This window comes from Crocuta crocuta, unplaced genomic scaffold (genome assembly GCF_008692635.1).
Source record: "Crocuta crocuta isolate KB4526 unplaced genomic scaffold, BGI_CrCroc_1.0 scaffold167, whole genome shotgun sequence".
Lineage (NCBI taxonomy): Eukaryota > Metazoa > Chordata > Mammalia > Carnivora > Hyaenidae > Crocuta > Crocuta crocuta.
Genome location: NW_027532406.1, coordinates 4544159 through 4564282, shown reverse-complemented (window position 1 = coordinate 4564282; position 20124 = coordinate 4544159). Strand labels below are relative to the sequence as shown.

The window sequence follows — 20124 nt, the reverse complement described above, 5'->3', positions numbered from 1 at the left end:
TTTCTTTTTTTTTTTTTTTTTTTTTTTTAGTATCTATATAATTTATGTTTGCTCTGATCCTTATTATTTATTTCCTTCTAATTTTGGACTTCCTTTATGTGTAAGGTTAGATTGTTTATTTGATATTTTTCTTGTGTCTTGAGGTAGCCTGTATCACTATGAACTTCTGTCTTAGAATCGCCTTTGCTGCCTCCCATAGTTTTGTAATGTTAATTTGTGTCAAGGTATTTTTTGAATTTCACTTTGATTTCTTTCTTGATGCATTGGTTCTTTAGTAGCATATTGTTTAGTCTCTATGTGTTTGTGGTTTTTTCCCAGTTTTTTCCGTCATAATTGATTTCTGGTTTCATAGCTTTGTGGTCAGAAAAGACGCTTGATTATGATTTCAGTCTTCACAAGTTTATTAAGACTTGTTTGTAGCTTAATATATGATCTATCCTAGAGATTGTTTCATGTACTCTTGGAAAAAATGTGTATCCTGCTATTTTGGGATGGAATGCTCTTCATCTATTAAGTCCTTCTGGTCTAATGGGTCATTTAAGGCCACTCTTCCCTCATTGATTTTTCTGTCTGGATGATCTATCCATTGATGTAAGTGGGATGTTAAAGTCCCCTACTGTTATGTATTGATGTTGGTTTTTCCCTGTATATTTGTTAGTATTTGCTTTATATATATAGTTAGGTGTTTCTATATTGGGTACATAGATATGTACAACTGTTATACCCTCTTGTTGGATTGACTCCTTTATCAATTTGTAGTGTCCTTCTTTGTCTTTTGTTACTGTCTTTGTTTTAAAGTGTATTTTGTATGATATTAAGTATTTGCTCCTCACCTTTCTTTTCATTTCCATTTGCATGGAATGTTTTTCATTTTCCATCCCTTCATTTTAAGTCTGCATTGTGTCTTTAGGTCTGAAGTGAGTCTTTTCTAGGTAAGGATGAGTCTTTTTTTTTTTTTTTTTAATTCAGTCACCCTGTGTCTTTTGATTAGACCATTTAGTCCATTCACATTTAAAGTAATTATTGACGCCATGCACTTATTGCCATTTTGTTAATATTTTTCTGGTTGTTTTTATAGTTCTTCTCCATTTCTTCTTCCCTTGCTCCCTCCCTTGTGATCTGATGATGTTCCTTAGTGTTATGTTTAGATTCCTTTTTCTTTATTTTTGTGTGTATTTATTATAGGTTTTTGGTTTGTGGTTACCACGAGGTTCATGTATAACACCCTAAACATAGCAGTCTATTATAAATTGATGATTGCTTGAGTTGAAGCACTACATTTTTACTTTTCTCCTCCCCCCACATTTCATCTTTTCTTTAAAAAAAATTTTTTTTTTAATGTTTTATTTATTTCTGAGAGAGAGACATGTGAGCAGGGGAGGGTCAGAGAGAGAGGGAGACACAGAATCTGAAGCAGGCTCCAGGCTCTGAACTGTTAGCACAGAGCCTGACGTGGGGCTTAAACTCATGAACCATGAGATCATGACCTGAGCCGATTGGATGCTTAACTGACTGAGCCACCCAGGCGCCCCACGTTTCATCTTTTCAACATCATATTTTACATCTATTTATTTTGTATCTGCTTTAATTTTTGTAGATAGAATTGATTTTACATCTTTTGTTTTTAACCTTCGTATTAGCTTAATAGGTGGTTAATCCACTACCTTTACTCCACATTTGCTTTTACCAGTGAAAGTTTTTCTTTCATAATTTTCTTCTAGTTATGGCCTTTTTTTGCTTAAAGAAGTCTTTTTAGCATTTCTTGGAAGGCCAGTTTAGTGGTGATTAACTCCTTTAACTTGTATCTGGGAAACTCTTTATCTCTCCTTCAGTTTTGAAGGTTATAACCTTTCTGGATAGGGTGTTCTTGGTTGTAAGTTTTTTCTTTTAAGCATTTTGAATATATCATGCCAGTCTGTTCTGGTCTGCAAAATTTCTGCTGAAAAATCAGCTGACAGTCTTAAGGGTATTCCTCTGTACATAACTATTTGTTTTCCTCTTGCTGTTGATTCTTTCTTTTTATCTTTAATTTTTGACATTTTAATTGTTATGTCTTGCTGTGAACCTCTTTGGCCTCATCTTGTTTGAGGCTGTCTGAGCTTCCCGGACCTGAATGTTTTCTTCCCCAGGTTAGGGAAGTTTCTTAGCTATTATTTTTTCAAATATGTTTTCTGCTGCTTTCTCTCTTCCCCTTTTGGGGACTTATAATATGATTGTTAGTATACTTGATGTTGTGTCAGAAGACCCTTGAACTATCTTAATTTTTTAAAATGTTTTCTTTTTTGCTGTTCAGTGTGGGTAATTTCCACTATCCTGTCTTCCAGATCACTGATTTCTTCTTCATTCTCTAATCTGCCATTGATTCTCACTAGTGTATTTTTCATTTTAGTTATTGTATTCTTCAGCCCTGATTAGTTCTTTCTTATATTTTCTATTCCTATGTTGAACTTCTCACTGTGTTTATCCATTATTTTCCCAAGTTCAGTGAGCATCTTTGTAACCTTCACTTTGAACTCTTATCAGGTAGGTTGTTTATCTCTGTTTCGTTTAGTTCTTTTCCTAAGGTTTTATCCTTTTCGTTCATTTGGAACATATTCCTCCGTTTCCTCATTTTACCTGACTTTCTGTGTTTTTTTTCTATGTATTATTCAGATCGGCTATGTCCCCTGGTCTTGAAGGAGTGGATTTATTTAGAATGTGTCCCATGGGGCCCAGGAGTACAGTCCTCCTGGTCACCAGAACCAGGTGCTCCAGGGTTATTTCCTGTGTAGGCTATGAGTGCCCTTCTCTATGGCTGGCCTATGACTGCTGCAGGTGCACCGGTAGGCAGGGCTGGCCTCCAGGCAGCTGCGACTGTTGTGAGTGTGCCGATTGGTGAGGTTCTTCCCAATCCTGCATCTCCAGCAGAGGCACTCTGGAGGAGTGCCATTCCTGGCTGAGGCCATCACTCAGGCACCTTTAGATTCTGTCCATTGCACATCCCTAAGAAACACCAGTCACCTGAGGTCCCCAGTCAAGAAACAGACTTGCGCAGTTTAGGGCACAGAGTTGGAGTCAGGTCCTCCAAACATGACATTAGCCTTGACATCCATTTATCAGGTAAGGACTTTGACGGAACCATAGTGGTGGTGGTTCATTTGACTGAGTTGCTGTTGGAGGAGTTGGTTTTTCTTTTACCACCTACTAAGGTCACAGTCTATAACCTTAGTCTATGCCCTTCTTTTGTCATGCAACCAGAAATATCACATTGTGTTTTCTATGATTCTCTTGATATATCCCATACAATTTGTGGGCAGAAGGGTATACAGCAAAGTTGATAGGTAGTGGGAGATACATTTTGGAAGAGATGAGGTAGAAAAACACTTAATTGTGACAGAGGAGGGCAAGAGTTTAGTCCTGACTCTGTCGCTGTATATGGGATCTTGACCAGCCCCACCCACCCTGGGCCTCCATGTCCCTATAAGTAGCCTGAAGACAATCCAGGAGTCCTCATCCAGCTCTGACATTCTGTGATTCCTACTGGAGCCAAAGGACGCCCTTCTCCATTGGAGCATTATGGGGGGGGGGAGGGTCCTGACCACTGTAACTCCCTGGAAGCCACACTAAGGGGCTCTTTGTTCATGGTGCACAGCTGTGCACACGCCATGTCAGCCTTGGTTAGGTGGGGATGGGAAGACAGCCAGTGCTACCTTCATTTGCTTGGCTGGAGGTAGGATATCTTCACCGGCATCTTGCCATGCTCTCAGCCCTCTGGTGGGGAAATGGTCTGCTGGGCACTGGTCACCTGCCCCCTAACAAGCCTACAGTGCAATACAGAAGGATCTAGAGGGCATGAAGCACATGTCCTCTGCCTCCTCTTCTACGCCTCTTGAAGCAGATTTGAGAAGACAGTTTAAGAGGGAAGACCCAGCTAGAGATAGAGAGAAAAGAAAAAGAGGCCAGAGTCTTACCCACAAGTTTCCAGAGTGAATTCCACCTCCAGTCTTCAGAGAATGGGGGGTACTGAAAACCATGATGTGACAAGTGGATAAAAAAGTCTCAGGGAAGTTCCTTGGCTAAATGGCAAGGGGACCCCGCTGCAGCCCACACCAGCTCTTCACTTACTCGTTCCTACCTCCCATCCACTAGCGTGCACCATGTTGATGATGTGGGACCTGAGATCTTCAACTCTGCCCACAGGGGACTAGGAGGAAGAACCCTGATTCCAATGGACAGAGGACCTCACAGGACTCTATGCGCTTTCCCTCTGCCTAATTAAAAACTAAACAGAACTAATTAAAGAGCATCCTTCCCGGTTAGACAGGCCCCAGACAGTTTGCCCGCTGGGAAGGCTCTCTGCTCCTCAAAACAGTAACAGCAGGATAGTGCCTTAGTAGAGACTGGGGGTGGAGTCCTTGGTACGGCTTTTTAGCGATACAAAAACAACACTCCAAACTGTAGAATCAAATCATGGTGTGTTTACACAGCAATTCACCACTTCATTCATTCATATATTCATTCATATATTCATTCCTTCATTCACTCACTCACTCAGTCATTTAATAGACAGTGACCAAAGGCCAGCCCCAAGCCAGACACTGTGAGAGGATTTGGGCACAGAGCTGGGAACAAGAGTCACAGTCTTAGCCCTCAGGATGCCCACACTCAGACAGTAGATTCAGACCAGAGGATCAGCTGCAAATTAGAACAGAGTGTGTGAAGTGCTTTGGTTGGGGTTGGCTGTGGGAGAATTGAAGCCTCTTTGGGATCTCTGGGATTTATGAAGTGCTTCCTCTTATGTTTTTTGGTTTGTCCCTTGCCAAAACAGTCTGAGGCAGCGAAGAGGTCAGTGAGGTGACTGGACTTGCTTAGGTTACACATATGGGCCCAGGAGTTGGGACCTGGGTGCCTGACTCCAGTTCCAGGAGCCCACAGTGGATGACTCTGGACTCCTCATTTAACTGTGCTAAACTGTAGTTCCTTTGCCATTAAGAGAGTGTGTAGACACTAGCCAGCCCACTGCCCGGGGCTGTGGTGGCCGAGGACCTGGAATGAATGGCCAGGAACGTACTTTCTGAGTGATGGGCATCATACACATGTTTAGAGTTATTATGATTATTAGCTCAGAGTGTCAGGTGCTTAGGATTTGGCATGAGTGAAAAGCAGCTCACCTGATGTCCGGCTAAGGCGGCCCAAGTTCCCTCATCATGAAGCAGAGACATAACCTGGTGGGTGAGGGGCTGATTCACCTGGAGGAGTGGTCCTGGACTCTGTACTCATGTGTTCCCCTCCATGACAGAGATTTGCATATGCTCCTTGAATGAGAACAGCTTATTTGTTTATTTATTCTTGTACTCATTTGTTCATTTGCTCATCCAGCCATCCATCCGTCTATTATTCCTTCCATCCACCCACTCATCCATCCATCTGTTCATCCATCTCCTCACCCTTCCTTCCTTCCTTCCTTCCTTCCTTCCTTCCTTCCTTCCTTCCTTCCTTCCTTCCTTCCTTCCCTCCTTCCATCCATCCATCCATCCATCATTCCTTTCATGCACCCACTCATCCATGCATCTGTTGATCCATCCACTTACTCATCCATCCTTCCTTCCTTCCTTTCTTCCTTCCTTCCATCCATCCATCCATCCATCTATCCATCCATCAATCCATCATTACTTCCACTCACCTATCTGTTGATCTATCCACTTACTCATCCTTCCTTCCTCCCTTCCTTCCATTCATCCAACCACCCACCCCACCCAATCATCCATGAATCCTCCACACACTCATCTGGGAAAAGCTGTATCTTCTCCACCACCTGTGCAGCTTCGGAATGCATGTTAGTGTAAGAAAGGTTCTGAGGGGTCCTGCAGGAAGGAACCCTGTTTACATTTCTTTAATGCAGTGTTTGCATAGACCTTTTTGGCCAAGGAGTGCATTTTCATGGAGTACCCATTAGCATCTTAGGGAATTAACGATTCATGAAATACACTTTGGGAAGCATTCCTTTTAATTATAGTGACTTGTATGGAATATTCATAAGCTCTATTATATATGTACCTGCCTTCGTACATAGGAATGACTCAGCATTTAGCACTTTCTTGGCACGTCATTGAACATCACGATGAATAACACTCGATGATCTATGTATGATCTATGATGATACATTGTCCTTGACAAGAACTCATGGTGGGACTCAGATTATTTTAAGTTCTCACTTTTCAGAAAGTTTTGATCTTTCCCTCTTGTGAGCAGCAGAAGTTACTGCTTTATATTATGGTTCATGTCCCTGCTTGAGATTTCTATGAATAAAAAAAAAACCAAAATGACAAAAAACAAAAAACCCAAAGACTAACCTAATTATAATCGTATATAAAGTAAGAGTAAACAGGCTCTGAGTGAGAACTCGACCGTATCTCTGTTTTTCATACTGGTCTTAAAATTTAGTGTATGGTCTTGCACTTGACTTCAGCTGCCCAAAGACCTTTGGGGCTAATTTCCTGATTTTCATCTATGTTCTGGGTCACTGAGTATGTGGGATATGACCCTTTGATATATAGTGTTACTAAACTCCGAGAAGAGGGAAGTCCCCTGTGACTCATGTGGGGTCAGTACTGGATAAAAACATTGTCTTCAGGGTCAGATGGACCTGCATTTGAATTCTGACTCCACTTCTTCCTAGCTGTGTGATCTTGGGCAAATTGCTAAACCTCTCTGAGACTCCATCTCTTCGTTCGAGGGTGGGAATACCTAACTCACAGGTTTGTGGTAAATATTAAATGAGAGTGTGTATGTGAAGAGTTTAACAGAGTACCTGTCTGTCATACAACAAGTGCTCAGTAAATGGTAGCTCATGGCAAGGTGGGGGCCTGGGGGGAGGCAGGAGAGGCACCCAGAGCGCGGAATGTTAGGGGACACTCTGAGACTTGCACAAATATACGGTCAGCACCTGGGAGTGAGCACCATCTTGAATTTTGCTTCCTATGTGCCTCTCTTGTCTCATAGCCTGGCGAGTGGGATGGTGTCCCAGAAGGCCTCTGATTGGGTGAGAGAGACCCTTGCTCACCTGGAGAAGCAATCCCCCCACCTGTAATGGTCTCCCCACCTGAGGCAGCAGGGGCACCCACTGGGAGGGCTGGCTCCGGAGGAAGAAGGGTGTATCCGGGGAGAGATGGGACCACAGGATGAGCCTGGGAAGGCCAAGGGGCTTGCTCACCTGGGCCCCTCCAAGGGCAAGAACCCCCATGGAGCCTCTCCCCTCGGTCCCCTGGGCATGGGCAATGCCTCAGCCAGCCGGGCTGGACCCCCATTTCCCTGTCAAAACTTTTTAAAACACAAACAGTGTCAAGAGCAGCATTTGCATAAATCTCATTAGAAAAAGTGCAAGTTTCATAAATCTTGTGATAAATTAGTGCGATATCATTCTCAACGTGATGTATTAATTTTAGGGCAAAATGAATGGTGCTGTGATCATTGTGGGTAATTATGAGTCTCCTCAAAGAGGAAGCGATTTCTGGAGGGACTTTTCTGGCCTCCTTCACAGTGGTGAGTGGGAGGCAGAGCAGGGGTGAGGGGAAGGGTGTCTTTCTCACCTGCTTCTCCATGACACCATTCTTAGTTTCTGAGTATCTTTTCTTGGCTGTTGAGAGGTGAAAAGGAGCCTCAGGGCCTTGGGCTCTGGCTAAGGGATGGGGCACAGAAGGGGCCTTCTGAAGTCAGGCCTTAAGGTTCAAGTTCCGTTTGAAAAGAATTTTAAATGACTAGGACCTGGAATCTGGTGTGCAGTCAGGCCTGAGACCCACTGGATGGACTAAAATACTCCATCGTTGACCAGAGAGGGAAGGGACGCACTGGGGACAGCAGCTGGTTAGCAGAGCCTGGCCCCCACTTCCATGTTCACACTGGTCTTAGGGGGTCGTGGGGGGGATGTTAGTGCGGCCTCGTTCAGAGTTGGGGGGAATGTGAGGACTGACCAGGGCACACGCTTGGGCGGGGGTCGGAGTGCCAGGGCTCCTGTGAGCAGGAAGGAGTCAGCACGTGCCTACAAATGTTTGGATAATCTCTTTGTGAGCCTTTAAAGGCCTGCAGTGCTCTGTTTATTTTAATGATAATGTCAAGTTCAATTTGCCGTCATTTTTCCACATTTCCTTTTGTAAAGTTAATTGAACAGTTCAATGAATTGAAAAGTTTCAGGAGAAGGGAAAAAAAAATACCCACCCCACTATTATCACTGTTATTAAATCTGGTAACTACCAGCTTGGCTCTCCCGGCCCCTGTCACAGGACTTCATCCCCCCTGGGCCTGGGAGCAAAAGCAGCAAGGACTCAGGAAGGTCAGACAGAGCCTTCTGGAGCCCCTTTCTTCATGGCTACTTCTCGTTCAGGCTGCTATTCCTGCAGAGAAAAGAGTATCTAGTCCAGCCCCGACCCTGGCTGCCGGGCCTGACAGGGAAAGAGATACTCTGGGTGTCTTCACCAGCGTGGGGAGTCTTGCTAGATGGGGCTGGGGTGTCTGGACCCTTCTCTCCTCCACAGGGCCTTGTACGTGGCCCTGTATGTGGTAAGGCAAATGGGACCATAGTCTTGTAGGTATTTTAACCGGATGGGACTTTAAAAACAATTTTTAAAAAATTTTATTTACTTGAGAAAGAGATGGAGAGGAGAGAGAGAGCACACACAAATGGTGGAGGGGCAGAGAGAGGGAGAGAGAATCCCAAGCAGGCTCCACAATGTCAGGGCAGAGCTTGACGTGGGACTTGAACCCATGAACCACAAGATCATGACCTGAGGTGCAATCAAGAGTCGGACACTCAACCAGCTGAGCCACCCAGGTGCCCCTAACTGGATGGGACTGTAATGTGGTGTGGAGGAAAGAGTACTGGGAGCCTAGGACTGATCTGAGTCTCAGCTCTGCCCCCTGCAACTGTTGGTTGGGTGGCCATGGACTCGTCACAGAGATGCCCAGCCCTGCTTTCTCCTTTGTAAAGTGACTTCGCTGGCCTCATCAAGAATGTGAGTGTGGNGGTGGGGGAAAGGGAGAGAGGCAAACCATGAGAGACTCTTGAATGCTGACAAAAACTGAGGACTGATGGATGTGGGGGGGAGGGGGGATGGGCATGGAGGAGGACACTTGTGGGGAGGAGCACTGAGTGTTATGTGGAAAATAATTTGACAATAAACTATTTGTAAAAAAAAAAAAAAAAAAAAGAATGTGAGTGTGGCACGTGTACAGCTCACCCCCGTCCCTTGCTCACATCAGCTGTCTACTGGATCCTGGCGTTCTTTCCTGTTGAAAACCCATGAAGCTTTGAGAGCCTTCCCCATACGGTGCCTGTGCAGCCGTGGCCCGGGGACCAGCTCAGCACATGAACCAAAGCCCATCTGCCAGGCTGGGCATCGATTCCCCTCAAGGATCTGTGTGCTTTCACCGTTGACATCAGCTCCTTCATGGTGTCAGCGGGGAAAGGAAGCTCAGGGAGGGGAATGAGTGTCCCACGGTCACACAGGAAGTTGAGCCCCAGCCAGTGCAACCTTGTCCATTCTATGCCTGATGGCTTCTTTCTGTTATAAAGGGACTTCGCTGAGGCTGTCTTCCTCTCCAACTATCTTCTGTCCTTTGATCCTGTGTCCCATGCCCTCACTCCCCTGCCAAGTGCTCATTCTGCGGGTCACAGCCCATGAACCAGGGCAAAGGGTAGGAATGCACTTCTTCATACATAGGGACTGTGACCAAACCCCAGCCCGGTGGCTCCCTTCCCCAGAGTGCCTGTGAAAGTCCAGGAAACGCATGTGGTGTCTGTGGGTGTGGCCGCTGGAATGTCAGCTCCAGGAAGCAGGCACTTCCGTCTGTTTTGTTCCTTGTTGTATCACCAGTGCCCAGGATGGAGCAGATGCTCAGGCAGGGTTTGCCGAGGGAACGAATGAAGGACGATAGGTGGCGTCATGGGGATTAGATGGGTCACTGAACAATCCCAGTTCTGGCATGTGCTGGCTGTGGGACTTTAGGCAAGTAACTTAACCTCTCTGTGACTCATAAGATTATAGAGGCTTAGAGCACATTGATGTCTGCAGCTGGGCCTGGCAGCCCTTGACAATGACAATTGTATTTGCTCTGTTGTGCCAGAAGTGAAAGAGCTCCGAGTTTCTGAGACTCAGGGCCACGTCCCTGAAGTATTTTAGGTCTGGTCTTTCCTCTTGTGCTTTATTACTTTAAAACAACAGCAACATGTAGCTCCTCCTCTTCCCTGCCCCTGAAGCCTCTGGTTTATAGCATCCCACCCTGGTTAATGTCTCCTTCTCTGCTGAAACTTGGCCCCTTGGCCATCAGACTGCATGCCCAGGTGAGCCAGCCATCGCTTCTCTGACTCTCAGGAGCGACTTGCCGTCTAGCTAGCTGGTGATAAGTGGGCTGTGGAAAGGCAGGGTGATGGAGGGGTGGGGGTCCCTGCCTCAAGGGTATTCCCCTTTGGCCCAGCCGAGTAACCTCAAGGGTCCAGGGCAGCCTAAAATATGAAGGAGCCTAAAACATGGAAGGGGTTGGGGGCCTCCCTGGGGTTGGTTTCTGTGGGGTAAGGTGAGAGCAGTGCTTAGCTTCTCAGATTAGGGCTTAGATAAAAGGCTTTGTGATAAAAGCCATGAGGGTGGTGGAGGGAATATGAATTCTGTGTCAGGCTGGCTTGAGTTCAAATCCTCATGCCGCCACTTTCTAGCTGTGTGACCTTGGGTAGGTCCTTTTACCCCTCTGAGCCTCACTTTTCTCATCTGTGTAGTAGGGATGCTAGGGGGTTATGGTGAGAAAGAGATGACAGTGGGAATGAACATGGTGCCTGGCAAACAGCAGGTGTCTCATGAGTGCTAGTTTCCTTTCCCCCTGACAGCTCACACTGTGTACTCTTGAGTGGACCGAGCTGCAGGAGACGGAGAATATGAAGGTGGCCATGGGTTTGGGAGACAGACGGTTCCCTTTATCCAGAGCTACGGTTTTCTGATGTGAGTGAGGAAGCGGGTCAGCACAGGCAGGCTGGGGGCCACCTGCCTCTCAGGAGAGGTGGGGAGGTGTGTGCGTGTCAGGGCTCACACTGGCTCCCCCTGGGTGGACAGAGCAGGGCCTAGGCCACCACCACCAAAAACCTAAAACAAAAATCAGCTCCTCAGAGGTCAAACCAAGTTCAGGCCCCTGGGGTGGGGAGGGGGATACTGGGAGGAAGGAGCCTGACTGAAGGCAGAAGAATGGGGAGGGTGAACCTAAGACAAATGAGATTATCCGCAGGAATCAAGGCACTTAACAGGCCTGTCTGATCTCAGAGGAGAGACAAATGAGATTATAGGCTCCAAGGCTAGCCCAGGCTCTGGGGGGCTTGTCCCGGGGGACAGGGGGAGGGCAGGAGCCCCTGGCCTCGGCAGAGACCAGGATCAGTGCAGCTAGGCCCTCCGGACCAGGAGAAGGGTGGGCATGGGGCTTGGGCGGCAAACCCGGTGACAACGGGGAGGGAGGCTGGTTATTCTCAGGAAGACCTGGTCGTAACCCATGGCTCATAATCCGGGGCCCGTCATCAGCTGCTCCTCAGTTTAGCCACTCTCCAGTGCACAGCCCTGTTCCTGTGAGGACCCCTGCTCTTCCCGCTGCACAATAGTGGGCTTTGTTCTTTTGGTTCTCCCCTCGGCTGTAACTAGCCCTGATTTCTGAGCTCATCTGAAGGCCCCAAGTCTGAGTCTCTCCCTTCTCACTGCCCTGAACCTGGTAGGAGCGGACTGCAACGTCCGTGGCCCCTGGATGGGAAGGGATAGTAGGTCAGGGCCGATGAGACATCCTTTTAGGGTTGCTTCCCCACGTCTTTGCAGACTGGCCCGCAGTGGCTGCATGTAACCCTGTGCTGTCAAGGGTTCTGATGTTGAATATGGACACAACAGAAAAAGGAGCCACGACTGATGAGCAGCGTCGGCTCAGGCAAGGAAGGAACAGGCCAGCTCCCTGGCCCCGAGAGGGGAGCCACCGTGAATCATGGAGGGGTGGGGAGATTTGTCAAGCGTCTCCCAGGACATCGGCCTCCATCGTCAAGGGGCGATGGCCATTCTGTGCCGCACGGGGGTACAAACAGCAGCTCAGGGGGTGCTGAGGGCAGAGAGCCGTGTGACCGGAGCGGCATTTGAGACATACACATATAGACGACTGGGACTGAGAGGCCGTGGCAAGGAGGGTCAGCCTTCCAGGCTGTGGGAGCCGCCGCCCAGCGTAGGAATGTGCAGAGCCACAGCGAGCCTGGGGAGGGCAGCGGTCTGGTGCGCTGAGCCCCAGGGACGTGATGGCAGTGTGACCGGCCAGGGGGTTGAGTACAGGTTGGGAGGGCATCGGCCATCTCAGGAAGGAGCTCGTTGGATTCCGTGGGCACCTCCGTGGGAGGTGTTGGAGCTGTGCTGTAGGAAGCTGCTACCGCCGGGAGGAAGTGCGACGTGTTCTCCAGCCCTCCATCAGCTCTGTGGCCCCCCCTCTGTGGTCCGGGAGCAGACAGTTTTCATCTCCCCCAGCCAGGATGAGCATGAAGCCTTGTAGCTGCCGCTGGCCCTCCCGGGTTTCTGGCCCACCTCTCATCCAGCAGGTGAAACTCACAGCTCTCCAGGAGTGCCTGACACACCAATCCCAGCCTCTGCCCCTCAGTGCAAATAACAACCATAGTAGTAATAGCAGTCATCTCCGTGAGCAGCATGGGCCCAGCAGGGCTGCGGGGAGAGCTGTGATTGTCCACCCTTCGCCGGGAAGACGGACATAGCCTGCTGCTGAGGGGCCGAGGCCACCGTGGAGATGTGTCACTAGCTTGTGCCTCCCAGGCACGTTTGTAGCCTACTGAGTGGATGTCCATGCCAACCAGGGCCCCTGGATGGGGACTTGGCCTCCTGGATGGGGTCCTTGGCCCCCAGGATGGGACACCTGGCCTCAAGGATGTGGTGCACAGCCTTAGGATAGGGTCCATGGCCCAGGATGGGGTAGATGGCCCCCGGATGGGGAACATTGCCCCTGGATGGGGTACAGGGTTACGGGATAGAGTACACGGCCTCAGACTGGGGTACATTGCCATAAAGGATGAGGTGCAGGGCTACTTCTTGAGAGACTGGACCCCTAGCTAGTGCCCAGCTATGATGCTGCCCGCGCCCAAAACCAAGCTCTACTGGTTTGGGCGTTATTAGGTTTTGATTAGCCATGCTTTGTCCTGTCCATTAGTATACATAATTAGGAATTAACTGGCTATCCTCTCTCCCCTCCTTGTGGCTCACAGATCTACACGACCCCGGCGGCTGTGGGTGCGTAGCACCTCTGGCCATGGTCAGGACTCATTTGTTCACCCAGCAGCTCTTGACTGAGCATCCCTGAGATGCTGGCCCCTGGGTTAGGTTTGGGGGTAGACAGGGAACGTGGCAGGCCAGGCTACACCCCATGGAGCAAACTGGGTATGCTTGTGTGGTAGGCGGGGGGCTGGGGCACGCAGGCTACAAGTCTGGTGGACAAACAAAATCAGCTCAGAGGAGGGGGAGCCGTGAAGACAGTGACAGGGAATACAGGACACAGGGAATCTCTCTAGATAGACTCTCTCTGTATGATCGAGTATTGGAGAAGGCCTCTCTGGGAAGGTAGCCCTTGGGCTGATAGGTGAAGAGTGAGGAAGCTGCCAGGGTAGGGCATTCCCTGCAGAAGGCACAACCAGGGCAAAGGCCCTAAGGCAGCCACCATCTGTTCAGGAACAGAAGGGAGGGCTAAGCCCAGGGATCTGTGTGAAATGCAGTGGGGGGGTGTCTCAGGCCAGATCGCTAGGGCCTTGCACATAATCTGATTTTTTTTTAATTTTTTTAATGTTTTTTTAATTTATTTCTGAGAGAGAGAGAGAGAGAGAGAGAGTGACAGTGTGAGCAGGGGAGGGTCAGAGAGAGAGGGAAACACAGAATCTGAAACAGTCTCCAGGCTCTGAGCTGTCAGCACAGAGCCCGACGCAGGGCTCAAACCCACGAACTGTGAGATCATGACCTGAGCCGAACTTGGACGCTTAACCGGCTGAGCCACCCACGCGCCCCTCACATAATCTGATTTAAGTCTTGGTCTTAAATTCTCTAATTGTGGTAACATACACGTCACATAAAATTTGCCGTCTCAGCCATTTCAAAACGTATGTTCAGTAGCATTCAGTGCATTCTCGTTGTTATGTAACGGGGCTCCAGAACTCTTTCCATCTTGCAAAGCTGAAACCTTACACCCATTAAACACCCCCCCCCACCCCATTCCTCCCTCTCCCCAGCCACTGGCAGCCAACCTTCTACTTTCAGAGTCTGCGAATTTGACTACCCTTGGTCCCTCACGTAAGTGGAATCATCCAGCATTTGTCTTTTTGTGGCTGGCTTGCCTCAAGGTTCATCTATGTTGTAGCCCCAGTTAGAATTCCCTTCCTTTTTAAGGCTGACTAATGTTCCGTTATATGTATGCACCCATTTTGTTTCTCCATCCTTCCATCAATGGACATGTCTCATCTCCTCACTCATCTCCTCACAAAAGGCTGCCTCCGCCTTTTGGCTGTTGTGAAAGATGGTGCTGTGAGCATGGGCATCCAGGGGTCTTCTACCCATGAGGCCAGGCTTGCCCCTCCCCCCCCCGGGTTGGGTTGGCACCGAGTTGAGGAGGGCTAGCCTTGCTGAGCTACCCTTCCCTGGGAGGGTGGAGTGGGGGTGGGGCAAGAACAGAGAGTCCTCCCTCGGCACCGATTGAACCAAGAGCCTGAAGACCTAGCCTTTAAATCATTTTGGGGCCGGAGGAGCTTTTCTCTGCATCTAAAATGTGAGCCATAAACCAGGCTGACTTACAGGCAGTACTCACCGGTCTGCTAGTTTATGGCCGGCATCCTTTCTGATTGGTTGATGCCTGTACTATGCCCATTGTTAAATATTTGAATATCACCCTGCTATAAACCAGTCTCCGGACTTCCAGACCCGGCTGTGCGGCAAGGGTCTCTTGCAGGGAGAGTGGGGCTGCCATTTAAACGTCCACACTCTGGGCTCCCCTCGGACCAACGGAGTCAGTGGGCCTGGGAATCAGTTGTTACAGGCTTCTGGATGATGCTGTGGCCGTAGTTTTAGGGAGTATCTTACATGGGTTTCCCCCAAAGCAGGCCTTGGGGTGAGGGTTGGAGTACAAATTGGTTGTTGGGAAGGAGATTGCGGAAGCACAGGTGGGGAGTGAGGAGATGAGACAGTGGAGGAGAAGACGCTTGACCAACCATGTCCCCCTCCACCCCAGGACCACGGGAGCTGGGTCCCGGTGGGGAACTCGGAGAGCCAGTGTACAAGCAGGCCTCTGTGCCAGCCCCCCGGGGGCGAGGGCGCTGGAGCGGTTATCTGCCAACTCTATCCGACGCGCTGGCTGTCACTCTTTGAGCGCTGCTGCCGGGGCCCTTAGTTCCCTGGCACTTCTAGCCTGTCCTGTGGGCGTGGGGAGAAGTCTCCGATGGCCAGAGCCCTGAGGCAAAGAGTCCCAGGCTGACATTTGGGGGTCGGGCTGGCGTGTGTGACTTTGGGATGCGCTGAGGCCTAGCGGGCAGGGTACCAGTAGCATCTGGCACGGAGCGCTCCCCGGCTCCCGGCTCTTCACCGTACCAGAGTGGCCAGCTCTGGTGAGTCACTGAGTGTCCTTCCTACCGCTGGAAAGAGCTCAGGCCCCATCCGTTGCTGGTGGGAATACAAATGGTGCAGCAGCTGTGGAAGACAATGGGCGGGTCCTTAATAAGTTAAATGTAGAATTACCACAGGACCCAGCAATTCCGCTCCTAGGTACGTATTCAGAAAGCGCTGAGAACCAGTGTTCCAACAAAAGCTTGTCCCCAAATGCTCATCGCAGTGCCATTCACAATAGCCAAGAGGTGGAAGCAACCCAAACGCCCGTCAGCGGATGAATGGGTGAACAAAACGCGGTATCTCCATACAACGGAATGTAACTCAGCCGTAGAAAGGGATTATGTACTAATACATGTTGCAACAGGGATGAACCTTGAAAACTTTATCCTGAGTGAAGGAAGCTGGACACTAAGACTACATTTCCTCTAATTCTGCGTGCAAGAAATATCCAGAACAGGCAACTTCAGAGAGTCACACAGTGGATTAGCAGGTGCCAGGGCAGGGGGAGGGAGGCAATGGGGAGTCACTGTTTCGTGAATATGGGTTTCCTTTGGGGATGAGGAGAATATTCTGGAAGCAGGTAGTGGTGGTGGTTGGAGCACACTGCGAACACACCTGATATCGCTGAACATTGCACGTGTTAAAATGGTTAAAACGATGTATTTTACGTTATATTTGTTTTATCCCAATTGTACAACAAAACAAAGCACAACTCCAGGTATTCTAAAGCCTGAGTTGTGGGGTGTATTGCCAGTTTCTCGGGTGGGAAACAAACGTAGAGTATGGTACGTGTACCCCACGGTCCCACAGCTGGGATGGTACTCCTGAGTGGCTGCTTCGAGGGCCATTGGGCTGGGGCTGGGCCCCATAGATGGGCTTCTTTCCTGGGTGAAGGTGCAGAGGTGGAGAATTGAGCCCTGTGTCCAGGAGAAGCCAAAGCGAAGCCCAGATTCTGCAGAGTAGCAGAACGGCCCCGGGCGGGGGAGTATGTGCCCAGCTGGAAAACTGCGGGGCGTCTTGTCTTAAATATAATATTAAATCGGCACCTTTAATTAGTACACTTAGAAAAGGTCACTAGCAATTACCTGGGACACAAAGAAGGCGTAAGCAGGCAAGAGCCTGCGAGGAAGCCGAAAAGGACCATTTTGAGCAGCACATAATTGAGGGGAAAATGGATAAAAGTCCAGGAAATTATAGGGTGGGTGACAGCACTTGATGGCCCCATCCATGTCCTGCCCAGCACCCCCCTTCTTGGAAGGGCCTGAGCATCGGGCCCGAGAAAACCATTTGGGATATCAGACCGAGTCATATGACCTTGGCTAGAGGGCCAGTGTGGTCTTTTCCAGAATCCCATCAGCTACCAGAAAGCTTGGTCCCGTACTCCCCACCTAGGCTGGCCCCTGAAGGTGGTTGGCAAGTGAAGTGTTCACTCCAGGGGGCTGCCATGGACTCGTGGACAGGCAGGACCCTTCTGGGCCTCAGTTTCCTCATATGGAAGCTCCCCAAGGCATTAGGAAGTAGCTCAGTGTTCCTCATACTTTGCCGCTAAAGGACCCTTGAGGGTAATGGAAAGGAAATGGGTATCCCTGGAAGTGGAGGGAGGCTGAAAATTCTTTTATTGCTTCAGGTTATGTCTTTAAAGATAAATTGTTAGATGGGGCGCCTGGATGGCTCAGTCGGTTTGAGCGTCCAACTTCAGTTTGGGTCTTGATCTCGCGGTTTGTGAGTTCGAGCCTCGCATTGGGCTCTGTGCTGTCAGCACAAGGCCTGCTTCAGATCCTCTGGCCCCCTCTCTCTCTGCTTCTCTCCTGCTCCTGCTCTCTCTCTCAAAAATAAATAAGCATTTAAAATAAAGGATTCTCTTAAAAAAAAGTAAATTGTTAGATTGTGTTCCAAAATGTTCCCATTTATTTTAGTATAAAACAATTGCTTGCCATTGAATATAGATGCTTTGAGATGTGTTTGGTCTATCTGTGACTTCCTCCTCCCTCCTTATCCAGAAAGAGCACTGTACTGGGAGTCTGGAAACTTGAGTTCTAGTTGACCAACTTTTTTCCCCACCACTGTACTTGGAGCACCTAGATAAATACCTTCAGCTTCTTGGGAAGGGTGGATTTGGACTCCCCAAAGTGTCTCTGAGGTTGTTCTAACTGTTCTATGGTTTTCTTCCTCCTCTACCTCCTGCCTCTCACCTTCTCTCATCACCTTGGATGTTGCCATATCCTACTGTGCTGTGTGACCTTGGAGAGGACACTTTGCCTTACTGATCCTCAACTTGCTAGTCTGTAAAATGGGTAGAATAATGGCTACTAAACAGAGTTTCTGGAGGGGATTTCATGAGTGAACCCATGTGAATGAACCTAGCACTGTGTTTGGCATATCCTAAGAGCCCAGTGATTACTCAGTGCCTTCCTTTTCCAGGTGTTAGGCTTCTGGTTAGGGCCTGATAGGGTCATGTCCATAGAAATCCTGAATCTGGAGTTCACATATCAAGTGTTGAGATGTGTAGGGTCATGGAAAAAAACATGGGCTTTGGACCCAGAATGCCTAGGATCTGAATTCCATCTCTGCCATTTACTAACTGTGTGCTGTGGTTAATTACTTAATCACTCTTTGTTACCTTATCTGTTAAGTGGGGAGCATAACAGAAAGGATTGAATCAGAAAGTCCATGGAAACCCATTAGTCCAGTATCTAGAATGTGGTTAGCGTGCAGAAATGTTAGCTATCATTGTCATGTTAGAACTGTCCTTTAGAAGCGCTCATTAGCGTTCTTTTCTAGATAACAGTCCCCGAGTCTGGAATCCTTTCTTACTTAGCTTGATCATCAGAGCTATTCAGTAACCATAAGACTCTGTATTTGAGGAGGAAAGTGTATCCCTTCCATCTTATAAGGTAAACTGAGGCTTTAAAAGAAGTGATTTGCCCAAGGCAATGATTCGAATCTAGCCACCCCTTTGAGAATCAGATGAAGACTGCAGATCCTCTCTGCAGAAAGCGATACTATACTCTCAGCATTTTGCACAGTTCCTGGAGGCTGGAGGACTACCTGAAACTAAGTTGGCCAGCCAGTCCAGTTGTCTAGAACCTTCTGGTTGTAGTATGTGTCCTGCCTCCGTCCCAGACAAATCAGGGGGGCTGGTCACCCTGCCTGAAGGCTACCTAGAGAGGGCTGTGATCCCCAGGAGAAGATGCCCTACTGTACGGCTGTGGGCCAAGCATCCTGGGGGCTTCTGGCCGGGGCTGTTTCCTGGGGAAGATAGACAGCCTCGGTCCTCTTCTTGGGATCAGAAACCTCACCTAAACCCAGTCCTAGCCTGGAGTTCTCTGAGGCCGGGTCACATCTTCCTAACCTCTTTGTACTCTAGCACTGAGCACAAATCCAGCACCTGGTCACTGTTGGGTGAATGCCAAGTTTTGTTATATATTCTGAATTAGGAAGGGTGCATCCATTAGCCCATATAGCTGAGAAGTCCAGAGGTTACAGCGTATATCAGGCCCCGCTGACTGCACACCCTCAAACTTTCCAGAGCCTCTCTCTGTGGAGCATTTGGCTCTGTTTTCCTCCTTGTTGCCTCATTCTCAGACAGACTCTTCCTGTATGGCGCCAAAGATGGCTGCTGGCGGGGCCAGTTTAGCAACCCCAGTGGAAGGAGGGCTCCTCCTTCCCAGTGATTCCAGCACAAGTCCCACGGTTGGCTGTGATTGGCTAGCTTGGGTCACATGCTCATCCCTGAACCAATCATTGTGACCAGGGAGAGGAATGCTCTGATTGGCTAAAGCTGAGATATGTGCCCATCCTGGAACAACATAATTGAAGGGTTGGGGGCATGGCCTCCATCTGAGCCACTCGGAGAAGGGGGTCTCCAGATTAAAATCAGGAAAGGGGGGATAGGCACAGGTCACAGCTGTCCATTACATGCCTAAAACATGGTGGACCACAGTTCCCTGTTACAAGCACATGCACACTGTGACGGGTGGCCGGGATGGAGGCAGGCATTGTGGGTCAGAGCCCAGAGATGCACAGGGCTCTTACGGTAATTGCCTGCCGGTGGTCTGTTGGGTGGCCGCTCCCTCTGGGATTCAGCCACCCGAGTGAGGTGCTGAGGAGTGGACCAACCTCCTATTTTTGCCCTCTGATCTCTCCCATGGCTCTTCCAGGTTCCTCTGTGACCCAGTTGCTGGCCCGAGACATGGACAATGACCCCCTGGTGTTTGGTGTGTCTGGGGAGGAGGCCTCCCGCTTTTTTGCCGTGGAGCCTGACACAGGTGTGGTGTGGCTGCGGCAGCCACTGGACAGAGAGGTATGACCTGGTCATAACCCTGCCCTCATCCTTTCCCAGGGGCAGGGGCAGACGCTGAGGGAGGGGGGCTCATCACCTTTTAGGGGCTTTCCTCTGAGGCCCCATTCTGATCCTCAAGTAGCATCTTCCTGCCTAAATGGTGTCCCTCTTCCAGCACCAGTGAATGGGGTGGCTGGGGGTGGCTCCAAACAAGGGACA

The 20124-nt window shown here is 49.1% G+C and overlaps 1 protein-coding gene across 1 annotated transcript in view; it reads left to right on the top strand.

Moving 5' to 3' along the window:
• The window catches only part of CDH23 (cadherin related 23), a 370961-nt gene that overhangs the window by 60020 nt on the left and 290817 nt on the right, over positions 1 to 20124 (top strand). Inside the window, exon 3 of the mRNA XM_077778722.1 lies at positions 19784 to 19926. Within this exon, the coding sequence (XP_077634848.1) occupies positions 19784 to 19926 (143 nt within the window). The remainder of the gene's footprint in view (positions 1 to 19783; positions 19927 to 20124) is intronic.